General features: G+C 39.5%; 1 protein-coding gene and 1 long non-coding RNA gene across 3 annotated transcripts; both read right to left on the bottom strand.

The window, feature by feature from the left end:
• Nucleotides 1-720: 720 nt before the first annotated feature.
• LOC130201018 (uncharacterized) lies at nucleotides 721-4,677 on the bottom strand. Of its 2 annotated transcripts, none has more exons than XM_056425633.1 (5): nucleotides 4,408-4,677; nucleotides 2,966-3,082; nucleotides 2,682-2,875; nucleotides 1,662-1,809; nucleotides 721-1,469 (listed from the first exon to the last, which is right to left on the bottom strand). In XM_056425633.1, the coding sequence occupies exons 1-5, from the start codon at nucleotides 4,624-4,626 to the stop codon at nucleotides 1,224-1,226; spliced, it is 924 nt and encodes a 307-aa protein (XP_056281608.1). In that variant the 5' UTR covers nucleotides 4,627-4,677; the 3' UTR covers nucleotides 721-1,223. The 2 variants fall into 2 exon arrangements, with proteins under 2 accessions (XP_056281608.1, XP_056281607.1); XM_056425632.1 differs by having other exon boundaries at nucleotides 2,954-3,082; nucleotides 4,408-4,674.
• A 3,303-nt stretch (nucleotides 4,678-7,980) lies between these two features.
• On the bottom strand, nucleotides 7,981-8,843 carry LOC130201810 (uncharacterized). Its single transcript, XR_008833257.1, has 2 exons — nucleotides 8,605-8,843; nucleotides 7,981-8,443 (listed from the first exon to the last, which is right to left on the bottom strand). It is a non-coding gene; the product is annotated as an uncharacterized LOC130201810 (long non-coding RNA).
• Nucleotides 8,844-11,703: the final 2,860 nt, after the last annotated feature.

Genomic DNA, 11,703 nt, shown 5'->3' with positions numbered 1-11,703 from the left:
CTGTATTTGAATTGTATTGCTGGATCTCAATTCCTCTGATTCTTCCATCTGCAGGTAATCTGCTCGCATGATTTACATCATCAAAGTGTTGCCTTCCAAGAGCTGTTCCAAATGAAAAGTGAATGTCAGATGTTTGAACCGTCCTGACTGAGCTTCCACTGAAGCTTTATACCTGCTACAAGCTCAGGTCAAAATGGTGTTTAGTATTATGTGATTTATAGGTTGGCTCAGATTGTTTATCATTGATGTTTGTTCCTGCTGTTTGATTGTAGTGCTCAGACATCAGCTGTGTTCTTTGTGAAGCAATAGGTGTCAGATAGGCATCCAAACTGAGGGTGTCAGGGTCCTTAAGCTGCCCTTCATAAACAAGCGAGGTTCCCAACCACATAGGGGTCCTCCTCCAGTGGGAAATCTTCACACTGGGTCCAAATCTGTGATACCCGGCTGTCAGGGAGACCGACTTATGAGCCTGAAACAAGTGATACAATGGTGGCTAATGTATGAAGTCATCATGGCTTCACCGCCCTAAACCGGCTGCAACCGTCTTGTGTGTGTATATTTTGGGGTGTACGTTTGTTACCTAGGTCAGAGGTCACTGAACAAGCTATCTTCCAGTGCCTTACTCACACTGGCAGGGGGTCAACACACCGTGTCACTATCAATAGTTGGTGTTACAGGTCCAGCCTTTCCCATTACAGATTAAAAATGAAATTCGTGCCAGACTTTAAAGACAGAAGTGTTTATTCAAAAAGAACATATTTCTCCCTTTAAACCCCCAACATTTGAAGAAAAGAAAAAAACATCCCGTCAGTTGAACCAATAAATTAAAAAGCACAGACAATAACAACTTAGACACAAAAAAACATCAGCGTTGACAACTTCTCCTTGAGATGTCGATGAGGCCTTTGAGTCCATCTTTGAACGGTTGTGGCAGATTATTCACTGCATTGTCCAGCAGTACACTTGTATCAGGGCACTGCAGAGCAAATTCCCTCACTGCAGCTTCCTGGTCCTGTAAACTTGGAAATGGGTTGGTGCCAAAGTCTGACACTCTGTCAGTGAGCCCACTTCCTGGTCGTACCAGTCTGCAGCCACAGATGCATTTTGGCAATAATTCAATGTGGCTGTCACAACCATGCCATGTATTGCAACATGCTCCTTCTAGTATTTGATTAAACATGTTTAAGAAACATTCAATCGTAAAACATTTTGAAAATAATTATTCACATTAAAAAAGCCTTGAAAGACCAACCCGAAGACATACCAGGAATCCTGTGTGCATTCCATGCTTGCACAGGTCGGTTAACACCGATCTGGGCCAACTGGCATGTCAAAGATGACACACAGAACCGAGTCATCTGGTCCTCCATGTCCAGCTCCTCCTGATCCACCAGTTGGACCAATGCAGCTTTCAACGGGTAGTTAACCCGGTTGTTGATTTCTGGCCAGATTCTCTCGATTCTGTGATTCTGTCATTGCAAAATAGACATTTTCAGATTCTTGATAAACAAATATTTTCCCCGCCCCCCCAGACTAACTTACTTTCACACATTTCAATATCTTCAGTTAACCATTCTGAATAATTAATGAAAGTGTGAAATAGTTATTTAATTACATGTTGATTAACTTTATAATCAGCAAAACCATTGTATGTCGATCACCTTTGTTGATGGTGTTTGGAGATATGGTGGCCTTTCAGTGTTGTGGCGGTGGCTGGCCAACTTCTCCTGCATGAAAAGAGTGAGGTAGAACTCCTTTCCATGATCCACTCTGACCTGGTCCCACATCCCATATTCCATTACTGCACTCCTGCAAGAAAACATAACATTGGCAGACAGCAGTATGGAGGGTAAGGCTAATGGTGTCAGATACATTTACAAAATGTGTAGTAGGCCTTGTGTTATCAGGTACTGATGAGGTGAGATGAGTTTTAACTTGCTGCTTAAAAAGGATTTCTGTAGTTTTCAATAAGTTTAATTTAAGTCCTCTTTTAGACCAATATGAATGCAATTTAATACGTTGATTCAAATCCAAACTAAAAAAATATATATTATGAAGGTTTTCACATGCGACTAATCCCACTTAAATTGAGCATTTTCTTTTAACCCTTGTGTTTCCTTCGGTTCATTTTGACCCGAATCAATATTACACCCTCCCCCCGCCTATGGGTCATTTTGACCCGATTCAATGTTTCACCCTCCTGTTACCTTTATATTTACTAACATATTTTACCCTTTGGGTTCAATTTGACGCCAGCAATTAAAACCTCCAGAAAATTATTAGAATTAATATTGTTTTCCAAGTTTAAGTGTGAGGCGCTTTATGTTTGTTTGTTGACTACCGAAAGAACACCGACATTAAACATTGAATGGGGTCAAATTAATCCGAAGGCGGGGGGAGGGTGTAATATTGATTCGGGTCAAAATGACCCGAAGGCAACACAAGGGTTAATACATTAACAAGCCATATTGAATTTAAATCCACTTTCGAAAATGTGCGTCTCTTCCTAATCAAGTGCATTTTTCAGAGCTGACAAAATGGTATTCAAGAAATTGTAAGATATTTAATTTTAAATGCATTTTTTTGTTTTCAAGGACCCACAGACACCCTGTTAAAACACCTCATAAAATGGGGATGATTTGTAATGTTTAGGGTACAAGGACAACAGTCTTTTCAATTACCTGTAAACGTCATTGTAGATGGTGAGGTTGTTCTTTACAGGCATAGTAGCTTGTCCAACAATTTTGCTGGAGAAGCCATCTATTGCCAGCACATGAGTCACGCCAAACATGACAATCTTCTCATTTTGGTCCATGTGGATTTTGTGACCCACATAGGCTGCATGGTAAGGAAGAGGGTTGAGGTTCCTTGCTCCCTTAAACACAGACAAAAAAGAACATCATGACCTTATTGAATAGCACAACATATTCTAATTTGAGAAGAAAAAAAAAACCTGGCATCGTGCCTTATGGTAAGGTGGGTGAATGTTGCGCAAAACAGCTCCAACACGACCCTCTGATGCGAAGACACCTGCAGCTGCAAGACTCCCAGTCATCATTTTCCTGCCATAGGTAGGACCACCCTGAAGATAAAGAAAGGAACACATGTTGCATTGTAATGTTAAGCCATGAAATGTCAACTTCAACTCCAATTAAATTACAATTAATTGTTAAGTGTTTTGAATTATAGATGATTATGAAAACTAGTTGCAGTTTAAACATGTTTTACTCGATACATTTTCATAGTTGTAAGAGACAAATTTAATTAGCAGTAGGCTACATTATTTAGTTGGATTCAGATGTTGACCTTTAATCAGATCTGTGTCTAACTTTAATGTTAAAAGATGTCGTTATCATTTGTTATTGTAATAAATACAAGCAAGTTACAGAATGACGTCACATGGATCACACTTTACGGCAGGTATTTGCGGCTGGAGCTGCGTGGAGCTGCACAGTTTTCGGACCGTGTTACAATAACTATATAACTACTAAATACAATAGCTATTATGGAGTCTCCCCTCTTTGTAAATGTGGGACAGTCTTTCTTACCATCTGTTTGTATGAACCATCTATATCCTGCCTGTGTGCCCAGCCATCACCCCACGAGAACCACACTTTACAAATGTTTCTCATTTCCCCCCTAAATACACCTTTATTGGACATGGGACACTAAGGTAAGGCTTTCTTTCATGTCTCCTAATAAATATGGTGCTCTAGTACTTCTAATAGACTGGGTGACTGAGAGTGACACACACCCTGTTCAGGGCTCTCAAGTTTTGAAGACAGACAAGAGTGACATTTCTGCAGATCCATACGACTGCACCAAGAGGATGACTATGTGCTGGCCTTTGGTCATCTTTTATAACATAATTTATGCATATCAACACTATAAATGAACATAACTAAAGTTTACTTTCAATACAAATCCTTTATGACTCATTTGGCTTGATTTTTAGTGGGCGGGTCATTATGACCCTGAACACAGGTGTCTCATCTCTATTTATCTACATCACCCCATGACAATTTTTAACTAAATGCTCATAAAATGTAGGAGAATATACATGTTATAGTAAACTAATGCAATTTAATTTAGATTTAGATTTTTTCAATGTACCTAAAAAATTGTTTGAACATGTATTTTTCATTAAATCTATGGAGGGGTGAATAACTCAATTCCACTAAAAACTGATTGGATTGTTAGTAATGGTGTTGGTGATGAGGTACAAACTATAGTTATTAGGATGTTTTTGTTTCTGACCACTTTTGGGTCAAACTGACCCGGGAGCATGACGGCTGTATGTAAGAAACGAACATAACAGGAGGGTTAAAGTATAACATACTAACCTTACACACACTTATAGTTTCGTTGTATGCATTTTTTCGCGCAAATAAATTAACTGCACCCTACCTGTGTTATTGCATTGGAGACTGCAGCTTCAAGTTGTTGGTCCGTCACTCGCTGTCTTTTTAACCCGTGGTCTTTACAAAACTTCCGAATATTGGCCACGGACGTTCCTCTACGCAAGCCACATTCAAATATCAAGTGTTTTTTTATGTCCACATCACTACAGCCACTATGCATCATTTGTTGTACAATATCTAAGTAAGGTAACAGGCTGGAGTCCATCTTGCGTGCTTCAGTGCAAAAGGGTGGCAGTGGCAAACACGTCTACTGCGGGAGATAAACACAGAATAAACTCAGTTAGGGCCTACCCAAAATGCAACCCTTTGTAGTGTCAACTACATTTAACCCTCCTGTTATGTGGCGGGTCAAATTGACCATTTGTTTCTTTGTAAATGTGGGACAGTCTTTCTGGCTCCCTCCAACCCAGGGCTCTCAAGTCTCACGCATTGAGCGTGAGACTCACGCACAGTCTTATCTCACACCCCGCCACACATCGAATTCCTCACGCTGAAAAAACCTCTCGGCTATTTAATGCTTGAATGCAGGGGTGCTCAATACGCCGATCGATTGTTCCGGCTGCAGAGCTCCGACGCTGGTCTGCGCGCATTGGGATGGAGCAAAAAAATAGTCACTAGCACCCCCCCCCCCACCCCGTCAACAATTTCTCGGAGTAGAAATAGTCACTATTATTCTTTATATTGACTAATTAATATTCTTCTAACGTTACCCTGCTATGTGTTTGCATCGTTAAAATATCTCCGTTTAATTATTTATTCTTTATATTGATTCATTAATATTCTTCTAAGGTTAATACGAATATGTATCACTGGCTTTTATTTTGACTTCATTTAAAGCACTTCCGTTCTGTCGTTTTTGGTTTCAGACAGCAGAAACGAAATACGGAGGTGGTATTCCGTTTTCCGTTTTGGTTTCAAACGGAAAACGAAAAAACCACGTGATTTCCGTATTCCGTATTTGGAATGAAACGAAAAAACAAACTAACAAAACGTACACGGACCCGCATACACATCAGTCCGGATCAGTCGTGTTGTGTGTGCAGTGGAGGCCTGAACAGGTTGCCAATGGTCCGTGTACGTTTTGTTAGTTTGTTTTTTCGTTTCATTCCAAATACGGAATACGGAAATCACGTGGTTTTTTCGTTTTCCGTTTGAAAACCGAAAACGGAAAAACGGAATACCACCTCCGTATTTCGTTTCTGCTGTCTGAAACCAAAAACGACAGAACGGAAATGCTTAAAATGAAGTCAAAATAAAAGCCAGTGATACATATTCGTATTAACCTTAGAAGAATATTAATGAATCAATATAAAGAATAAATAATTAAACGGGGATATTTTAACGATGCAAACACATAGCAGGGTAACGTTAGAAGAATATTAATTAGTCAATATAAAGAATAAAGAATTAAACCTGGATATGTTAGCGACAGTGGTGACGACGGGAAGTTTAATATTCATGTAGCCTACACAGCAAGAATCACCTTCTCACTTAATCGTTGCATTGTTTGATGCAACACAGTTCCTAATATAGATTAATCAAAGTAATGTTTCTGTGCAGAGACTATATTTCCACCGCAGTAAACGGTTCACCTTTATACCGCTAGATGGCAGTATACCTGTTATTGATACATATGTATTTAATGCCGTTTATTTCCTCTGATATTTATGTTCATGGTTAATTTCCAGCATAGTTGTATACATCATGTATTTACTTGTTTTATTTGGGTCATTTTGGAACTAAACATTCCCACATGGAAGAGTGAGGATATGATGACCACGAGGCAATACATATTGACAATTGAAAAATAAAGAGACAGTTGAGTTTTTCTTATTAAGCAGCGTTCAGTTAGCACCCAGTCACAGCACCACCTGTGCTTCACCTGTAACCTTCATTACTACATCATCATTACATCAACGGTTAATGGGGACACGTTTAAGTTTTGTCTTTCGTTTTATGTTTATATGCATTTGTGTGTATGTATAGTGTGTGTGTTTATATGTATATATGTGTGTGTATATGTATGTATATGTATACGTATGTATGTGTGTATATATATATATGATTTTTTGAAATAAGTTTTTTCGAGAAATCATAGGTTAGGGCACTTATAAGCTCGTTAGCTTCAGCCTCGACTCTTTCGGTCAGCCACTTTCTTCTTTTGTTGAATTATGATTGTTGTATATTTTGCTGATCGAAATAAACTAAATCATCATAAACATGTAACCTGTTCTGTTGTTACTCTGCTGTCAGTGTCTCTACTCCTCTGACTACATCACATCATCATCATGTAGTCCTTTGGTCTCCAGAAGGATGGAGCTCTGTGTTGTGTGAACATGTTTTGAGGAGCTGACTCCATGAGTTATTGTATCAGAGTGAAACATGGAGAGCACAGCTCCTCTCACATCTCTAACATGTCTCACATAGTTTATAGTAGTGATTGTTCGGTGTTGTTGCCTGTATTTAGCCGTATGGCTATATCTCTGCATGTACATTTAGATAAGCCATATTCAGCTCAGAGCTTTCTTTAGCTTAGAGCAACAAGTCATGATCTTGTTTAGCTAATAGCAACAGGTTTAGCTCAGAGCAACAGGTCATGGCCTTGTTTAGCTAATAGCAACAGGTTTAGCTCAGAGTAGGCCTAACAGGTCGTGGCCTTCTTTAGCTCAGAGCAGTAGCTCACATGTAGGCTACTTATATCTGATCCAATGACATCTGCACACTTCTAGATTAGTAAAGAAAGACAATCTTTGGTATTTTCTAATTCTTTATGTCAAGCACAAGTTAACTACTCCCCTAAAAGAGGAAGCCTTCAGAATTAGTGGTAGCATTGCATTAGGATTACATTCCTGTATTTGAATTGTATTGCTGGATCTCAATTCCTCTGATTCTTCCATCTGCAGTTAATCTGCTCGCATGATTTACATCATCAAAGTGTTGCCTTCCAAGAGCTGTTCCAAATGAAAAGTGAATGTCAGATGTTTGAACCGACCTGACTGAGCTTCCACTGAAGCTTCATACCTGCTACAAGCTCAGGTCAAAATGGTGTTTAGTATTATGTGATTTATAGGTTGGCTCAGATTGTTTATCATTGATGTTTGTTCCTGCTGTTTGATTGTAGTGCTCAGACATCAGCTGTGTTCTTAGTGAAGCAATAGGTATCAGATTGGCATCCAAACTGAGGGTGTCAGGGTCCTTAAACTGCCCTTCATAAACAAGCGAGGTTCCCAACCACATCGGGGTCCTCCTCCAGTGGGAAATCTTCACACTGGGTCCAAATCTGTGATACCCGGCTGTCAGGGAGACCGACTTATGAGCCTGAAACAAGTGATACGATGGTGGCTAATGTATGAAGTTATCATGGCTTCACCGCCCTAAACCGGCTGCAACCGTCTTGTGTGTGTATATTTTGGGGTGTAAGTTTGTTAACTAGGTCAGAGGTCACTGAACAAGCCATCTTCCAGTGCCTTACTCACACTGGCAGGGGGTCAACACACCGTGTCACTATCAATAGTTGGTGTTACAGGTCCAGACTTTCCCATTACAGATTAAAAATGAAATTCGTGCCAGACTTTGAAGACAACAGAAGTGTTTATTCAAAAAGAACATATTTCTCCCTTTAGACCCCCAACATTTGAAGAAAAGAAAAAAACATTCCGTCAGTTGAACCAATTAAAAAGCACAGACAAGAACAACTTAGACACACACAAAAACATCAGCGTTGACAATTTCTCCTTGAGATGTCGATGAGGCCTTTGAGTCCATCTTTGAACGGTTGTGGCAGATTATTCACTGCATTGTCCAGCAGTCCACTTGTATCAGGGCACTGCAGAGCAAATTCCCTCACTGCAGCTTCCTGGTCCTGTAAACTTGGAAACGGGTTGGTGCCAAAGTCTGACACTCTGTCAGTGAGCCCACTTCCTGGTCGTACCAGTCTGCAGCCACAGATGCATTTGGTAAAAGGTCTGTCGACAGCTTATTTGGGCATCCATCTCTGGCCAAGTAATTTGGTATCCCCCTCCCTGTAATAATAATTCAATGTGGCTGTCACAACCATGCCATGTATTGCAACATGCTCCTTCGAGTATTTGATTAAACATGTTTAAGAAACATTCAATAGTAAAACATTTTGAAAATAATTATTCACATTAAAAAAGGCTTGAAAGACCAACCCAAGACATACCAGGAATCCTGTGTGCATTCCATGCTTGCACAGTTCGGTTAACACCGATCTGGGCCAACTGGCATGTCAAAGATGACACACAGAACCGAGTCATCTGGTCCTCCATGTCCAGCTCCTCCTGATCCACCAGTTGGACCAATGCAGCTTTCAACGGGTAGTTAACCCGGTTGTTGATTTCTGGCCAGATTCTCTCGATTCTGTGATTCTGTCATTGCAAAATAGACATTTTCAGATTCTTGATAAACAAATATTCGCCGCCCCCCCCCCCAGACTAACTTACTTTCACACATTTCAATATCTTCAGTTAACCATTCTGAATAATTAATGAAAGTGTGAAATAGTTATTTAATTACATGTTGATTAACTGTGTTGCATCAAACAATGCAACGATTAAGTGAGAAGGTGATTCTTGCTGTGTACATGAATATTAAACTTCCCGTCGTCACCACTGTCGCTAACATATACAGGTTTAATTCTTTATTCTTTATATTGACTAATTAATATTCTTCTAACGTTACCCTGCTATGTGTTTGCATCGTTAAAATATCCTCGTTTAATTATTTATTCTTTATATTGATTAATTAATATTCTTCTAAGGTTAATACGAATACGTATCACTGGCTTTTATTTTGACTTCCTTTTAAGCACTTCCGTTCTGTCGTTTTTGGTTTCAGACGGCAGAAACGAAATACGGAGGTGGTATTCCGTTTTTCCGTTTTTGGTTTTCAAACGGAAAACGAAAAAACCACGTGATTTCCGTATTCCGTATTTGGAATGAAACGAAAAAACGAAATAACATTACGTACACGGACCAATGTGCACCGTGGGAAGTGTTGATGAAAGATGTGGAGAAGATTTCGACGATAGAAAAGACATACGGCTGCATATGGGATCACAAGAGATCAGCAGTATTTTTTAATTTGTATATATATATATATTTATTTTGATTTTACAAATTAACAAGACAGGACTTTAAGGATACAATACAAAGGGAAAGGAGAAATAAAAGGGTAAAGAACAACACAAAACATTTAAAAAATAGATTGAACAAAATTACAAAAACCACAGCAAATAACACATCCGCACATCACCAGTCTGACATTAATAATTTAGACTTATATAGCGCTTTTCTAAAGACACAAAGACGCTTTAGATGGGGACAAGAGACAAGTGGTGGTTGTTGTGTAATTTATTCAGTCAATCATTGCAATACAATACAATATTATTCTATATAATATACAAAACAGAAAGACTGAAAAGGTATAGTTAGAAGCAAAACATGCTTATATATTCCTATCCTAAATTGTTATCAAATAAATCAGAAAATGTATATAAATAAAGATTTATTTTTATTTTATATATATGTATATGTATATATATATATATATACATACACATACATATATGACATTTTAGTAACTTTATGACAGTCGTCGTAAGTACGGGCAGGTGCACACACGAGCTTTGACCTCATTCAACCCATCCTCGTCATTAGGAGCGGTGGGCTCCACCCGCTGAGCCACAGACGCCCACCGGTGAGCAGAGACTTGTTACTTGAAAACGTGTCCTCTCAGTTAAAGGTAAGCCCTCGAGGGCCCAACAGTGTAGTTTTGAGAAATGACACATCAAATATGTCGTTGAACAAAACGCATCGACCGATATGAGATTGAATGTGTTGTTAAATCAGTATATACGGCATATCAGTGTCCCCCCATAGAGGAGCCTCACATTGCCTCTCATTCTTCATCCTGGGTGGCCTTGACCAAGAAGAACGTCCCCTTGTCCCTGGTTCCCTCAGATGGCTTTTGGAGGTGAAGTGGAGGAGAAGCTCATTACCATCATCCACTTGTAGTGGCTAGAGTGGGAGAGTAACCACTGAGGAGTAACCAATGAGAGAGTAACCAATGAGAGAGTAACCACTGAGGAGTAACCAATGAGGAGTAACCAATGAGAGAGTAACCAATGAGAGAGTAACCAATGAGGAGTAACCAATGAGGAGTAACCAATGAGAGAGTAACCAATGAGAGAGTAACCAATGAGGAGTAACCAATGAGAGAGTAACCAATGAGGAGTAACCAATGAGAGAGTAACCAATGAGGAGTAACCAATGAGGAGTAACCAATGAGGAGTAACCAATGAGAGAGTAACCACTGAGGAGTAACCAATGAGAGAGTAACCAATGAGAGAGTAACCAATGAGGAGTAATCAATGAGAAGTAACCAATGAGAGAGTAACCAATGAGAGAGTAACCAATGAGGAGTAACCAATGAGAGAGTAACCAATGAGAGAGTAACCAATGAGGAATAACCAATGAGGAGTAACCAATGAGAGAGTAACCAATGAGGAGTAACCAATGAGGAGTAACCAATGAGAGAGTAACCAATGAGGAGTAACCAATGAGAGAGTAACCAATGAGGAGTAACCAATGAGGAGTAACCAATGAGGAGTAACCAATGAGAGAGTAACCAATGAGGAGTAACCAATGAGGAGTAACCAATGAGAGAGTAACCACTGAGGAGTAACCAATGAGAGAGTAACCAATGAGAGAGTAACCAATGAGGAGTAACCAATGAGAGAGTAACCAATGAGAGAGTAACCAATGAGGAGTAACCAATGAGAGAGTAACCAATAAGAGAGTAACCAATGAGGAGTAACCAATGAGAGAGTAACCAATGAGAGTAACCAATGAGGAGTAACCAATGAGGAGTAACCAATGAGAGAGTAACCAATGAGGAGTAACCAATGAGGAGTAACCAATGAGAGAGTAACCAATGAGAGAGTAACCAATGAGGAGTAACCAATGAGAGAGTAACCAATGAGAGAGTAACCACTGAGGAGTAACCAATGAGAGAGTAACCAATGAGGAGTAACCAATGAGAGAGTAACCAATCAGAGAGTAACCAATGAGGAGTAACCAATGCCACACTAGCAATCGGTGTGGAACAGAGGAAATTACACCTCCGTTGAAGTCAGAAACGTTGATGTGGTGTCGGAATTAAACTTAATCATCCCTAATGTTGATATGGCACACACAAAAAAAGGACTAGGAGAATATAGATAATTATGGCCGCACCATTATCATGACGGGGAATGTTATAA

Source organism: Pseudoliparis swirei, chromosome 11 (assembly GCF_029220125.1).
Source record: "Pseudoliparis swirei isolate HS2019 ecotype Mariana Trench chromosome 11, NWPU_hadal_v1, whole genome shotgun sequence".
Taxonomy (NCBI): domain Eukaryota; kingdom Metazoa; phylum Chordata; class Actinopteri; order Perciformes; family Liparidae; genus Pseudoliparis; species Pseudoliparis swirei.
This window is presented reverse-complemented; position numbering and strand designations above follow the sequence as displayed.